This window comes from Meles meles, chromosome 9 (genome assembly GCF_922984935.1).
Source record: "Meles meles chromosome 9, mMelMel3.1 paternal haplotype, whole genome shotgun sequence".
NCBI classification, from domain to species: Eukaryota; Metazoa; Chordata; class Mammalia; order Carnivora; family Mustelidae; genus Meles; species Meles meles.
The window spans coordinates 109195874-109212511 of record NC_060074.1 but is presented as its reverse complement, the minus strand read 5'-3'; the positions used below and the strand labels follow the sequence as shown (position 1 = coordinate 109212511).

General features: G+C 38.3%; 1 protein-coding gene across 1 annotated transcript in view; it reads right to left on the bottom strand.

The window, feature by feature from the left end:
- Nucleotides 1-16638, bottom strand: part of CNTNAP5 (contactin associated protein family member 5) — an 848385-nt gene that overhangs the window by 493714 nt on the left and 338033 nt on the right. The window contains exon 4 of the mRNA XM_046019554.1: nucleotides 8121-8268. Within this exon, the coding sequence (XP_045875510.1) occupies nucleotides 8121-8268 (148 nt within the window). The remainder of the gene's footprint in view (nucleotides 1-8120; nucleotides 8269-16638) is intronic.

Here is a 16638-nt window from a genome sequence, read left to right as displayed (position 1 = left end):
GGCACAGATAACCCTGCTCAAAATCAATTAAAATATCTAATAGTAAAACTATACTAAAACCATGATCCAATAGTAAAACTTAAAGTCTCAGTGATGAAGAGAATCCTGAAGGTAGCTTGGGACAAAAGGTCTGTAACATACAATGGCATAAATATTAGATTGTCAGCAGACCATTCCATAGAGACCTGGCAGGCCAGAATGGACTGACATGGTATATTCAGAGTATATTTAGTTCAGAGAACTAAACAAGAAGAATATACAGCCAAGAAAACTATATCCAGCTAGAGACATTGAAAATAGAAGGAGAGATAAAAAGCTTCGAGGACAAACAAAAATTAAAAGAATTTGCAAAAACCAAACCAGCCATACAGGAAATATTGAAAGGAGTCCTCTAAGTAAAGAGAGAGCCTAAAATTAACCGACCAGAAAGGAACAGAGACAATATACAGTAAGTCACCTGACAGACAATAAAATGGCACAAAATTCATATCTTTCAGTAGTTACACTGAGTATAAATGGGCTAAATGCCCAATCAAAAGACACAGGACATCAGAATGGATAAAAAAAGAAGACCCATGGATATGTTATCTACAAGAAACTCATTTTAGACCCAAAGACACCTCCAGATTTAAAGTGAGGGGATGTTATCCTTTCTGATGAAGGCATAATATTCCATTGTATATATGGACCATATCTTCTTTATCAATTCATCTGTTGAGGGGCATCTTGGCTCTTTCCACAGTTTGGTGATTATGGCCATTGCTGCTATGAACATTGGGATATACATGGCCCTTCTTTGCACTACAACTGTATCTTTGGGGTAATTACCCAGTAATGCAATTGTAGGGTCAGAGGGTAGCTGTATTTTTAATTTCTTAAGGCATCTCCACACTGTTTTCCAAAGTGGCTGCACTAACTTGCATCCCACCACCAGTGTAAGAGGGCTCCCGTTTCTTCACATCACTCCAACACTTATTGTTTGCTGTCTTGTTAATTGTGGCCATTCTAACTAGTGTAAGGTGGTGTCTCAATGTGGTTTTGAATCTCCCTGATGGCTAATAATAATGAACATTTTTTCATGTGTCTGTTAGTCATTTATATGTCTTCTTTGGAGAAGTATCTGTTCATGTCTTCTGTCCACTGTTTGACATGATTATCTGTTGTTTCAGTGTTGAGTTTGAGGAATTCTTTGGAGATCTCAGATATCAGGATGGGACTGGAGGAGATTATGCAGAGCAAAATAAGTGAGGTAGAGAGAGTCAATTGTCATATGGTTTCACTTACTTTTGGAGCATAAGGACTGTCATGGAGGACATTAGGAGAAGGAAAGGAAAAGTGAATTGGGGGAAATTGAAAGAAAGCAAGAGAGACTGTGAACTCTGAGAAACAAACCGAGGGTTTTGTGAGAGCCTGGTGGTGGGTATTAAGGAGGGCACATATTGTGTAGAGCACTGGGTGTGGTGTATAAACAGTGAATCTTGGTAACTATAAAAATAAAATTAAATTTAAAAAATAAAATAAAATAAAGTGACAGAGTGGAAAACAATTTATCATGCTAATGAACTTCAAAAGAAAGATAGGGTGGCAATCCTTATATCATATAAATTAGATGTACAGCCAAAGACCATAATAAGAGATGAGGAAGGACACTATATCATACTTAAATGGTCTGTTTAACAAGAAGATCTAACAATTTTAAATATCTATGCTCCTAAATGGGAGCAGCCAATTACATAAACCAATTAATAACAAAATCAAAGAAACATATCAATGATAATACAATAATAGTAGGGAACTTTAACACCCCCCCATCACTGAAATGGACAGATCATCTAAGCAAAAGAGCAACAAGGAAATAAAATAAAGGCTTTAAATGGCACACTGGACAGATGCACATCACATATATATTCAGAACAGTCCATCACAAAGCAAGAGAATACAAATTCTTCTTTAGTGTCCATGGAACATTCTCCAGAATGGTTCACATCCTGGGTCACAAATCAGGTCTCAACCAGTACCAAAAGATTGGGATCATTCCCTGCATATTTTAGACCACAATGCTTTGAAACTAGAACTCAACCACAAGAAGAAAGTTGGAAAGAACCCAAATACATGGAGGCTAAAGAGCATTTTACTAAAGAGTGAAAGGGTCAACCAGGAAATTAAAGCAGAATTGAAAAAAAGTTCATGGAAACAAATGAAAATGAAAATACAACAGTTCAAAATCTTTGGGACACAGCAAAGGCAGTCCTGAGAGGAAAGTATATAGCAATACAAGCCTTTCTCAAGAAACAAGAAAGATCTCAAGTACACAACCTAACCCTACACCTAAAGGAGCTGGAGAAAGTTCAGCAAAGAAAACATAAACCCAGCAGGAGAAGAGGAATAATAAAGATCAGAACAGAAATCAATGAAATAAAAACCAAAAGAATAGTAGAACAAATCAACAAAACTAGGAGCTGAGTCTTTGAAAGAATTAATAAGATTGATAAACTCCTGGCCAAACATATCAAAAAGAAAAGAGAAAGGACCCAAATTAATAAAATCATGAATGACAGAGGAGAGATCACAACCAACACCAAAGAATTACAAACAATTGTAAGAACATATTATGGGTAACTATATCCAGCAAATTTGACAATCTGGAAGAAATGGGTGCATTTCTAGAGACATATAAACTACCAAAACAGAACCAGGAGGAAACAGAAAACCTGAACATTTCCATAGTCAGTAAGGAGATTGAAACAGTCATCAAAAATCTCCAAACAAACAAAAGCCCAGGGCCAGATGGCTTCCCAGGGGGAATTCTTCCAAACATTTAAAGAAGAATTAATTCCTATTCTTTTGAAAATGTTCCAAAAAATAGAAATGGAAGGAAAGCTTCAAAACTCATTTTATGAGGCCAGCATTACCTTAATCCCAAAACCAGACAAAGACCCCATCAAAAAGGAGAATTACAGACCAATATCCTTGATGAACACAGATGCAAAAATTTTCACCAAAATACTAGTCAATAGGATCCAACAGTACATTAAACAGATTATTGACCACAACCCAGTGGGATTTATTCCTGGGCTGCAAGGTTGGTTCAACATCCACAAACCAATCAATGTGATACATTAATAAAAGAAAGAACAAGAACCATATGATACTCTCAATAGATGCTGAAAAAGCATTTGACAAAGTACAACATCCTTTCTTGATCAAAACTCTTCAAAGTGTAGGGATAGAGGGTACATACCTCAATATCATCAAAGCCATCTATGAAAAAGCCACCACAAATATCATTCTCAATGGGGAAAAACTGAGAGCTTTTCCTCTAAGGTTAGGAACATGGCAGGTCTGTCCACTATCACCACTGTATTCAACATAATACCAGAAGTCCTAGCCTCAGCAATCAGACTTCAAAAAGAAATAAAATGTATCCGAATCATTAAAGAAGAAGTCAAACTCTCACTCTTTGCACATAATATCATACTTTATATGGAAAACCCAAAAGACTCCACTTCAAAACTGCTATAACTCATACAGGAATTCAGTAAAGTATCAGGATATAATAAAAGCAATGCACAGAAATCACTTGCATTTCTATATACCAACAGCAAGACAGAGAAAGAGAAATTAAGGAGTCAATCCCATTTACAAGTGCACCCAAAGCCATAAGATATGTAGGAGTAAACCTAACCAAAGAGGCAAAGAATCTATACTCAGAAAACTATAAAGTACTCATGAAAGAAATTGAGGAAGCCACAAGGAAATGGAAAAATGCTCCATGCTCATGGATTGGAAGGACACATATTGTGGAAATGTCTATGCTACCTAAAGCAATTTATACTTTTAACGCAATCCTATCAAAATACCATCATTTTTTTTTTCAAAGAAATGGTACAAATAGTTCTAAAATGTATATGGAACCAGAAAAGCCCCCAAATAGCCAGAGGAATGTTTAAATAGAAAACCAAAGTTGGCAGCATCACAATTCCATACTTCAAGCTCTATTACAAAGCTGTTATCATCAAGACATTATGGTACTGGCACAAAAACAGACACATAGTTCAATTAAGATTGAACAGATTAAGGGGTGCCTGGGTGGCTCAGTGGGTTAAGCTGCTGCCTTCGGCTCAGGTCATGATCTCAGGGTACTGGGATCGAGTCCCACATCGGGCTCTCTGCTAAGCGGGGAGCCTGCTTCCCTTTCTCTCTCTCTCTCTGCCTGCCTCTCTGTCTACTTGTGATCTCTCTCTGTCAAATAAATAAATAAATAAATAAATAAATAAATAAATAAATAAATCTTTAAAAGATTGAACAGATTAAGAGTCTAGAAATGGATCCTCAACTTTATAGTCCACAAATCTTCAACAAAGCAGTAAATAATGTCCAATGGCAAAAAGACAGTCTCTTCAAAAAATGGTGTTGGGCAAAGATAAACTCGAAATGGATAAAAGACCTCAATGTGAGACAGGAATCTATCAGAATCCTAGAGGAGAACATAGGCAGTAACCTCTTCGATATCAGCCACAGCAACTTTTTTCAAGATATGTCTCCAAAGGCCAAGGAAACAAAAGCAAAAATGAACTTTTGGGACTTCATCAAGATCAAAAGCTTCTGCACAGCAAAGGAAACGGTCAACAAAACAAAGAGGCAACCCACGGAATGGGAGAAGATATTTGCAAATGACAGTACAGACAAAAGGTTGATATCCAGGATCTATAAAGAACTTCTCAAACTCAACACACACAAAACAGATAATCATATCAAAAAATGGGCAGAAGATATGAACAGAAACTTCTCCAACGAAGACATACAAATGGCTATCAGACACATGAAAAAATGTTCATCATCACTAGCCATCAGGGAGATTCAAATTAAAACCACATTGAGATACCACCTGACACCAGTTAGAATAGCCAAAATTAGCAAGACAGGAAACAACGTGTGTTGGAGAGGATGTGGAGAAAGAGGAACCCTCTTACACTGTTGGTGGGAATGCAAGTTAGTGCAGCCACTTTGGAGAACAGTGTGGAGATTCCTGAAGAAATTAAAAATAGAGCTTCCCTATGACCCTGCAATTGCACTGCTGGGTATTTACCCCAAAGATACAGATGTAGTGAAAAGAAGGGCCATTTGTACCCCAATGTTTATTGCAGCAATGGCTACGGTCGCCAAACTGTGGAAAGAACCAAGATGCCCTTCAACGGATGAATGGATAAGGAAGATGTGGTCCATATACACAATGGAGTATTATGCCTCCATCAGAAAGGACGAATACCCAACTTTTGTAGCAACATGGACGGGACTGGAAGAAATTATGCTGAGCGAAATAAGTCAAGCAGAGAGAGTCAAGTATCATATGGTCTCACTTATTTGTGGATCATAACAAATAACATCAAGGACATGGGGAGATGAAGAGGAGAGGGAGTTGAGGGAAACTGGAAGGGGAGATGAACCATGAGAGACTATGGACTCTGAAAAACAACTAGAGGGTTATGAAGGGGCGGCGGGGGAGTGGGGGGGTTGGGAGGTTGAGGGACCAGGTGGTGGGTAATGAGGAGGGCACGTACTGCATGGAGCACTGGGTGTGATGCCAAAACAATGAACACTGTTATGCTGTAAATAAACAAATAAAAAAAAAATGGTGTTGGGAAAATTGGACAACCAAATGCATAAGAATGAAAGTGGACCATTGCCTTGTATCACACACAAAAGTAGACCCAAATGGATGAAAGACCACAATGTGAGACAGGAATCCACCAAAATCCTTTTTTTTTAAAGATTTTATTTATTTATTTGACAGACAGAGATCACAAATAGGCAGAGAGGCAGGCAGAGAGAGAGAGAGAGAGAGGAGGAAGCAGACTTCCTGCCAAGCAGAGGGCCTGAATGCAGGGCTTGATCCCAGGACTCCGGGATCATGACCTGAGCAGAAGGTAGAGGCTTTAGCCCACTGAGCCACCCAGGAACCCCAGAATCCACCAAAATTCTTAAGGAAAACACAGGCAGCAACCTCTTCGACCTCAGCCAGAGTAACTTCTTCCTAGAAACATCACCAATGGCAAGGGAAGCAAGGGCAAAAATGAACTATTGGGACTTCATCAAGATCAAAAGATTTTCCACAGCAAAGGAAACAGTCAACAAAAACAAAAGACAACTGACAGAATGGGAGAAGATATTTGCAAATTACATACCAGATAAAGAGCTAGTGTCCAAAATCTATAAAGAATTTATCAAACTCAACACCCAAAGTACAGATAATCTGATCAAGAAATGGGCAGAAGACATGAACAGACATTTCTGCAAAGACGACTTCCAAATGGCCAATAGACACATGAAAAACTGTTCAACATCACTCGGCATCAGGGAAATACAAATCAAATCCACAGTGAGATATCACCTCAAACCAGTCAGAATCACTAAAATTAACAAGTTAGGAAAGGACAGGTGTTGGAGAGGATGTGGAGAAAGGGGAACCCTCCTCCTACATATTTGATGGGAATTGCAAGCTAGTGCAGCCACTCTGGAAAAAGTATGGAGATTTCTCAAAGAGTTGAAAATAGAGCTACCTTATGACTCAGCAATCTCACTACTAGGTATTTACCCTACAGATACAAATGTAGTGATCCAAAGGGACATGTGCACCCAAATGTTTATAGTAGCAATGTCCACGATAGCTAAACTATGGGGAAAAAAATGGATGTCCATCAACAGATGAACGGATAAAGAAGCCATGTTATATATATGTAATGGAATACTATGCAGCCATCAAAAATCCCAAATCCTGTCATTTGCAATGTCCATAATAGCTAAACTATGGGTAAAAAAACGGATGTCCATCAACAGATTAATCGATAAAGAAGAAGTGTTATATATATGTAATGGAATGCTATGTAGCCATCAAAAATCCCAAATCCTGTCATTTGCAATTCCATCATTGGATGGAATTAGAGGGTACTATTCTAAGCAAAATAAGTCAATCAGACAAAGACAATTATCATATGATCTCTTTGATATGAGGCATTTGAGAGGCAGGACAGGGGGCCGTGGGGGTGGAGAAGGAAAAAAATTAAACAAGATGGAATTGAGTGGGAGACAAATCATAAGAGATTCTTAATCTCATGAAACAAACTGAGGGTTGCTGTGTGTGTAGGGTTGGGTGACTGGGTTACAGACATTGGGGAGGTTATGTGCTACAGTGAGTGTTGTGAAATGTGTAAATCTGATTATACACAGACCTGTAACCCTGGGGCAAATAATATATTATATGTTAATAAAAATAAATAAATAAATGAAAAATAATTTATAATGATGACAACGTATAGGAGAGAATTACAAAATGATTACATTTCTTGCATAATTGTTACTTTAATCTTGAGTGATTGCCAGCTCTACCCACATTTATAACCTTTCTTATTTGCAATATGGAGCACCACTTCCGCATGTACCGACAACTCACAAATGAAAGGATGGCTAGCATAATTCCAGGAAAGAAGCATTACCTGGGTTACACTGGGTTAAAATGTTCCTTTTCCTCCACTTCTAGAACAAATGAAGAGGGAGAAACTTTGTTCCCTCATTGTTCTGAAGGAAGGGTGAATTTATAATACCTCACTCCACTTCTGGGAAAATGGAGCTCAAATTACTATTCTACTTCAAGGACAAATGATATTCAAACTCCAAGAGCTCTTTTTTTTTTTTTTAAAGATTTTATTTATTTATTTGGCAGACGGAGATCACAAGCAGGCAGAGAGGTAGGCAGAGAGAGAGGAGGAAGCAGGCTCCTCACCAAGCAGATAGCCCGATGCGGGGTTTGATCCCAGGACCCTGGGATCATGACCTGAGCCGAAGGCAGAGGCTTTAACCCACTGAGCCACCCAGGGGCCCCCAAACTCCAAGAGCTCTTAACTTGACCTTTGTGGTGTTGTTAAGCTCTTATCATGTTATCACTGCAAAGCTCCTTCATTCCTAGACCGAGGAGTTTTTTACATTTTCAAATGTGCAGAAGCTATTATGGACTTGAAAGACTTTAAAACAATTGAGATTTCCATCTCAGTGTAGACAAATTGGTACCATGTAGGGAAAGCTGCTCACAACACACCAGCGCAAGGGTACATGCATACACTTACTATAGGAGCATCCGTAGACCTCCACCCTCATGCCAATCTTTCCACTTGGATTCCATTCTAGGGGCACAAAGCGAACGAAGCGGGCTCTCACTGAGTGCAGTAACTTGTGGTGCATCACGCTGTCAGCATTCATGTTTCCTGCAAAGGTCTGCAGAGAGAAAAGGAGCTCCAGTGAGGTCTATGATACTATTGTGTCTCCTTCCCATGCTTGAGTTCAAAGAACATCATTGCAAACCCACATATGTTACTCCAAGAAAATCCTCAAGTTCTCACATACGCCAAATAGCATCTGACTCTCCTGGAAATTCTGAATTTAGGGGAGGGGGTTTCTCAAAGAATAATGTAAAACCCTACTGATGCATTGAAGCTACCACCCACCCAAAGCCAGCTCAACTGCTAAAGATAACTGAACAATAAGGGTGACATCCAACTTCCCATGAGAAATGGTAGAGAACAACCAATGCTGAAAGTACGACACCATCAACTTGGCATTCTATACCCAACAGAAATAGCTTTCAGTTCTGAAGAAAAAATAAACATAGTTTCATTAAACAAAAGGTGAGATAATTTCTACAATCCCCACTGCTAATATTGCCAAATAAGTCATACAATCTAAAGAAATTGATTCAAGATAGAATTGTCAAGTTATAGGAAAGAAGGAATGAAGAGCACTCAAAGAGGTAAATATGTGGCTAAAAATAAAGGACTAGCATTCTTTCTTTTCCTAAACATCCTAAAGTTCATTCACAGTTTAAAGGAAAAATAAAAATGTATTATGAGATACAGTATTATGAAATAAAAGCAAACATATATCAATAAAACTATGAAGAATGGGATATAGGGTAAACAGAATTACACTAGTGTAAGGCCCCACATTGTATACAAGAAATTTGATGTAAACATGATAAGTTAAAGATGCATAAACATAAACCTTAAAGGTATAGCCACAAAGCCAATAAAAGAGAAAGGATGAGATATCAAATAATAGTAATATTAATAATAATAAATAACAAAAATAAGAGCAACAAACCAGCAACAAAAAGCTCAGTTTAACACAAAATAAGGCAGAAAATGCAAAACAAAGGAATAAATCACAAAGAGGAAAAAGAAAAAAGGAATTGTTAGTAGACTTAATTTTTACCAAACTAATAATTACATTAAAAGGAAAATGAGCAAAAAGTCTAATGAAAAGTAAGAAATTGTCAGGCTGGACAAAACAGGAAGGCCCATCTCTGTACTTTTGATATGATACTTTTTTTTTTAATAATAAAGGCACTGACAGGTTGAAAGTAGAGGATGGGGAAGTATTATAGGCAGACAGTAGTCATATGAAACCCGGAATTTTTGTATTAATATCAAACAAAGGGGATGTATCGCAAGATAACAAGAGACTCTAAAATTACAAAGGGCTAATTCATTATGAAAAAAAAATACATCTTTTTTGTATCTTCTTCAATTTCTTTCATGAGTGTTCTGTAGTTCCTCGAGTACAGGTCCTTTACCTCTTTGGTTAGGTTCATTCCCAGGTATCTTATGGTTCTTGGTGCTATAGTAAATGGAATTGATTCTCTAATTTCCCTTTCTGTATTTTCATTGTTAGTGTATAAGAAAGCCACTGATTTCTGTACATTGACTTTGGATCCTGCCACATTACTGAATTGCTGTATGAGTTCTAGTAGTTTGGGGGTGGAGTCTTTGGGGTTTTCCATATAAAGAATCATGTCATCTGTGAAGAGAGAGAGTTTGACTTCTTCCTTGCCAATTTGGATACCTTTTATTTCTCTTTGTTGTCTGATTGCCATTGCTAGAACTTCTAATACTATGTTGAACAAGAGTGGTGAGAGTGGGCATCCTTGTCATGTTCCTGATCTCAACGGGAAGGCTGCAAGCTTTTTCCCATTGAAGATGATATTTGCTGTGGGTCTTTCATAGATAGATTTTATGAAGTTGAGGAATGTTCCCTCTATCCCTATACTTTGAAGCGTTTTCATCAGGAATGGATGCTGGATTTTGTCAAATGCTTTTTCTGCATCAATTGAGAGGACCATGTGGTTCTTCTCTCTTCTCTTATTGATGTGTTCTATCACATTGATTGATTTGCGAATGTTGAACCAACCTTGCAACCCAGGGATGAATCCCACCTGGTCATGGTGGATACTCTTTTTAATGTGCTGCTGGATCCTGTTTGCTAGGATCTTGTTGAGAATCTTTGCATCCATATTCATCAGTGATATTGGTCTGAAATTCTCCTTTTTGTTAGGGTCTTTCCCTGGTTTGGGGATCAGGGTAATGTTGGCTTCAAAAAAAGAGTCTGGAAGTTTTCCTTCTGCTTCAATTTTTTGGAATGGCTTCAGGAGAATTGGGGTTATTTCTTCTTTGAAAGTTTGGTAGAATTCCCCAGGGAATCCGTCAGGTCCTGGGCTCTTGTTTTTTGGGAGGTTTTTGATCACTGCTTCAATCTCGTTACTAGATATCGGTCTATTCAGGTTGTCAATTTCTTCCCGGTTCAATTTTGGGAGTTTGTAGTTTTCCAGGAATGCATCCATTTCATCTAGGTTGCTTAGCTTATTGGCATATAACTGTTGGTAATAATTTCTGATGATTGTTTCTATTTCCTTGGTGTTAGTTGTGATCTCTCCCTTTTCATTCATAATTTTGTTAATTTGGGCTTTCTCTCTTTTCTTTTGGATTAGTGCGGCCAATGGTTTATTGATCTTATTGATTCTTTCAAAAAACCAGCTTCTAGTTTCATTGATACGTTCTACTGTATCTCTGGTTTCTACCTCATTGATCTCTGCTCTAATCTTGATTATTTTCCTTCTTGTATGTGTAGTTGGTTTGATTTGTTGTTGATTCTCCAGTTCTTTAAGGTGTAGAGACAGCTGATGTATTCTGGATTTGACCGTTCCATGCTCTTGGATTGGAAGAATAAACATTGTTAAAATGTTTATACTGCCTAGAGCAATCTATACTTTTAATGACATTCTGATCAAAATTCCACCAGCATTTTTCAAAGAGCTGGAGCAAATAATCCTAAAATTTGTATGGAATCAGAAGAGACCCCGAATTGCTACGGAAATGTTGAAAAACAAAAACAAAACTGGCGGCATCACGTTACCCCGATTTCAAGCTTTACTAAAAAGCTGTGATCACCAAGACAGTGTGGTACTGGCATAAAAACAGACACATAGACCAGTGGAACAGAGTGGAGATCCCAGATATGGACTCTGAACTCTATGGTCAAATAATCTTCGACAAAACAGGAAAAAATATACAATGGAAAAAAGACAGTCTCGTCAATAAATGGTGCTGGGAAAACTGGACAGCGATATGTAGAAGAATGAAACTCGACCATTCTCTTACACCGTACACAAAGATAAACTCGAAATGGATAAAAGACCTCAATGTGAGACAGGAATCCATCAGAATCCTAGAGGAGAACATAGGCAGTAACCTCTTCGATATCAGCCACAGCAACTTCTTTCAAGATATGTCTCCAAAGGCCAAGGAAACAAAAGCAAAAATGAACATTTGGGACTTCATCAAGATCAAAATTTCTGCACAGCAAAGGAAACAGTCAACAAAACAAAAAGGCAACCCATGGAATGGGAGAAGATATTTGCAAATGACAGTACAGACAAAAGGTTGATATCCAGGATCTATAAAGAACTCCTCAAACTCAACACACACAAAACAGATAATCATCTCAAAAAAAATGGGCAGAATATATGAACAGACACTTCTCCAATGAAGACATACAAATGGCTATCAGACAAATGAAAAAATGTTCATCATCACTAGCCATCAGGGAGATTCAAATTAAAACAACATTGAGATACCACCTGACACCAGTTAGAATGGCCAAAATTAGCAAGACAAGAAACAATGTGTGTTGGAAAGGATGTGGAGAAAGGGGAACCCTCTTACACTGTTGGTGGGAATGCAAGTTAGTGCAGCCACTTTGGAGAACAGTGTGGAGATTCCTGAAGAAATTAAGAATAGAGCTTCCCTATGACCCTGCAATTGCATTGCTGGGTATTTACCCCAAAGATACAGATGTAGTGAAAAGAAGGGCCATCTGTACCCCAATGTTTATTGCAGCAATGGCCACGGTCGCCAAACTGTGGAAAGAACCAAGATGCCCTTCAACGGATGAATGGATAAGGAAGATGTGGTCCATATACACAATGGAGTATTACGCTTCCATCAGAAAGGATGAATACCCAACTTTTGTAGCAACATGGACGGGACTGGAAGAAATTATGCTGAGTGAAATAAGTCAAGCAGAGAGAGTCAAGTATCATATGGTCTCACTTATTTGTGGAGCATAACAAATAACATGGAGGACATGGGGAGATGGAGAGGAGAGGGAGTTGAGGGAAACTGGAAGGGGAGATGAACCATGAGAGACTATGGACTCTGAAAAACAACCAGAGGGTTTTGAAGGGGCGGGGGAGGGGTGGGAGGTTGGGGAACCAGGTAGTGGGTAATAAGGAGGGCACGTACTGCATGGAGCACTGGGTTTGGTGCCAAATCAATGAACACTGTTACGCTGAAAATAAACAAATAAAAAAAATACAGAAAAAAATAAAAATGTCTGCACTTTTGAGCAGAGATTTGAAATATAAGAAGCAAAACCTGACAGAAGCAAAAAGGGTGGGGGAGAGACAAAGTAGTGACAATTACAGTTGACTTTTAATATCTTCCCTCAGTAACTAATGGAACAAGTTGAGGGAAAAGCCAGTGAGGATACAGAATATTCAAACAGTGAAACCAACCTAATCAATGTTCATAGAACACTGAACAACTACAGATTAGATAGATTGTTTTCAAGCACACATGGAATATTCATTAAGAAAGACCCTATTCTAAACCATAAAGAAGCATACTTTGTTTTCTGACCAATTAAGTTCAGAATTCATAATAATAAATTACTTAGGAAACCCTCAATTGTTTGGAAGTTAGTCAACACACTTCTAAATGACCCATATGTCAAAGAAGAAATCAAAATGGAATCTAGAAAATAGTTTGAATTGAATAATGGTAAAAACATTATATCAACATTTCTGGAACACAGCCAGAACAGTCCTTAGAAGAAAATGTATGGCTTTAAATGCTTTTTTACACAAAAAAGGAAGAAGTGAAGTTAAAACAAAATCTACATTTCCATCCCAAGAAGTTAGAAAACTAGTAAATTGAACTCAGAACGTTAGTAGATTGGATTACTACTCAGTACTTAAAAAATAACCAACAGCATCTACAGCGAACCATGTGTTGAGCTAAAGAAGCCAGCCATGAAGAGCACATACCCATACCACATGATTCTATGTTCACGAAGTTCTAGAAGGTGCAGGACTAAGCTCTGGTGATAGAAACCAGATGAGTAATTTTCTTGATGCTGGGAGTCAGAAAATGACTACCAAGACCATCCATCAACTCGTTTAAACAGAACATCCTTGTGAGGTAGAAAATCTGTATTATCTTCATTTTAAAGATGAGACAACTTAATTTTGGAGAGTTTAAATTGGATCATAAATCGTAAATCAAGAAATTATCAAGTTGAGACTGGATTATAGAGACTCTGATGAAAGTCCATTGACTCTCTGATTTAATTCCCATTATATCCTATGTATGCCAGGTTTCTGAAACCAAATATTGTCCCTAGTACAATAATAGCTACCAGTTTTGAGGGGTTGCTCCACACCAGACACAGCCTAGGTGAGCCTCTGCATGTTTAAGCTCACTGCATGTATTTTGGGGAAGTTTGAGGCAGCTTCCTCAGTAATGGAGTCACCCCCACCATGGCACAAGTACATTTAAACTTTCTGAAATTGCACTACATCTTATAATTGTGTAGCCAGCCCATATTGGGTTTCCCACCTCACCAGTAGACCATGGGCATCAGAGAGGTTAATTTTGAGCATTATTATGTATACTATTTCTCAGAATAGTTTGTTCTGTTCTCACCCCACATCAAGCACAGACGAATATGGGCACAGACCTTTTACTGTTGTCATACTGTTGGATAAATGGCATCATCATCATCATCATTATTATAAAACATTATGCATATTGTTCTTGACAAAGCTGTTCATTGATTTTGTCCCTACATAAGAACACAGGGCACTAGTTAATCTTTCTTCCCCTGTAGTTAAGAAGTGTAAGGATCACAGAAGTTCAGTTCCTGTGTGCTTATAGGAAAAAAACAACCACATAGAACAGGGCTCTCCAGGGGGAGCCTAGAGGAGAATACTTAAGAAAATGAGAGTTGCAGAGTCAGTATTCAGCAACTTCCACTAAGATTTTCATTCCTTGACAGTAAACAACATTTTGGCCTATGAATGGAAGAATTATTGGTCATAATGAAGATGCTGATGCTCTTCGTACCCTTTACTAGGCAGCTAAGTAAAGTAGGCACAAACTAGGAGTCTAAGATGGGACAGACACTGGCACTTATCAATAGAAAATGGAAGGGTCTGGCTTAGACAGAGCAACTTATTTGGCTTCAGCAAATACATTACATTGAGCCAATCCCACTGACGACTTTGACTGGCAGCAAGATTGCAAGCAACCAGGTGCCAGAGGGAAGATGTCATTAATTTGCTTAACTACAGTCTCGAGCAATAACTAACAGGTGCAACAACCAAATTCTGCCTCTGCAAACTTGACAGGGAATATCAGGAATTCTCAGGGAGACCTATTTCAAGTCTGGTGCTCTGCCAAATACCATGCTGCCTAAGAGTGTTTTTTAAAAGAAGCATTAGAGTGAGAGAGAAAAGAGATGAGCTTTGAGTGCTATTCCTAACCACCCTGTGGATTCACTCTGTCGTCCACAGCAAGGTACTAGGACTGTAATTCCTTTGGGGATATAGACTGTATCTTATTTTAAACTGAAATACTTAGTGCATGGAACAGAGTATTTCTTAAAGGGACAGTTGAAATGGTATTCAGTAACCCAAACCAAACCTGTGCGCGGTAGATATCTCAAAATCAGTGAATTATACAAATAGCACTTTAACATTGCTTGCAGGGTTATTAGTAAGTTGTTGAACTCACTAAGTGAATGAATGAGCAAAGGAGCACAGCTTTTCTGACTCTTGTTTTCTCATCAGAAGAAGAATGAAAATATAATCTCTAAGGCAGCTGTGAATCTTACATTAAATACTACATGCAAATGGACAGTGCACATAATAGACTCTCACAGAAACACACAATACACTCACTCAGAGAGAAAGGGATTCCAATCATTAATTCTGTGTAAAAATAACTTTCCGTGAGAGTATATTCTGAAGCAGTGACTTATTAATACCCTCAAGCCCCATGGAAGGCATTTGTCAATAATACTTAAATTTTCTGAATGACATTCAAAGATTTTTCCCAGGGAAAAAAAGTACAAAATAAAACTAAGGAAGGACTAGCAGCTCAGAGCTAATTAGAAATACATTTTTTGTATTTAATAAAGCAGAGGGTAATTAACATGCAAACCACAGAGTTAAATCTAAAATTGATAAACCCACTCAGGCTTCAGTGTTCCAAACTGCTATGCAGGGGTATCTGCTGAAATGGATTTCAGAGAGGCACTTAGAGAGAAGGAAATGAGAGAGATCGGTGTTAGTCACTGGACACTATTGACTGACAGGAATTCTTTTTTTTTTTTTCTTTAGCATTTAGTTTTTTTATCATTTTTTTAAAATTTGAGTATAATTGACATGCAGTGTCACATTAGTTTTAGGTGTACAACAAAGCGATCTGACTAGTTCATGTGTTATGCCATAATCTCCACAAGTGCAGTTGCCGTCTGTCACCACACATCGCCGTCACAGTACCATTGACTATATTGCCTAAGTGCTAGATTTTAGGGATGTAAAAAGGAAAATTAAACTGCTGGATCCTTTTTTATTCTGCTCTTGTTTGTAGTATGGTGTCCATGACATAATTATATCATTATAAGTGCAGATGCTATATATCTATTTTAATTTCATAGGAGCAGTTATTTAATCGGGCTAGAAGACCACCATGAACTTGATCACTGTATAAGAACGGCCCCCCTCCCCATCTCTTGATCCTGATAGTTGGCAAAAGAGGAAAACTAATCCATGCCACTGTCCACTCTGCTTCCTTTGTCTTTCTAGCCTCCAGAGAGGAATAACTCAAGGATTCAGGGCAACCATAGAGAAAAACGGTCACTCGCACTTGACCTTGACCACAGGTTGAGTGGGACTCTCAGGTGGAGCCCTTCTAGTTACAATCACGCACTCATGTCCTGTTCCCTTCTCTTAGGAATGAAGTGTTCTCTTTCCAGGCTGTGTGACTGTATCACTGAAGAATATTTGTTTCCTCCTTGGTTTCTGTCAGTAGGAATGCCTTCCAGCATGAGGCATGAATGCTTCCTCACTCCCATCGGAGCCCCAACACAACCTTTGTCACACCTTCGCAGTCAATGGTCAATGGTCATTTTGCTCCTACTTTCTACTTAACTGCCAGTCATCCTCTTGAAACGTGGTTACTGTGTGGCCAA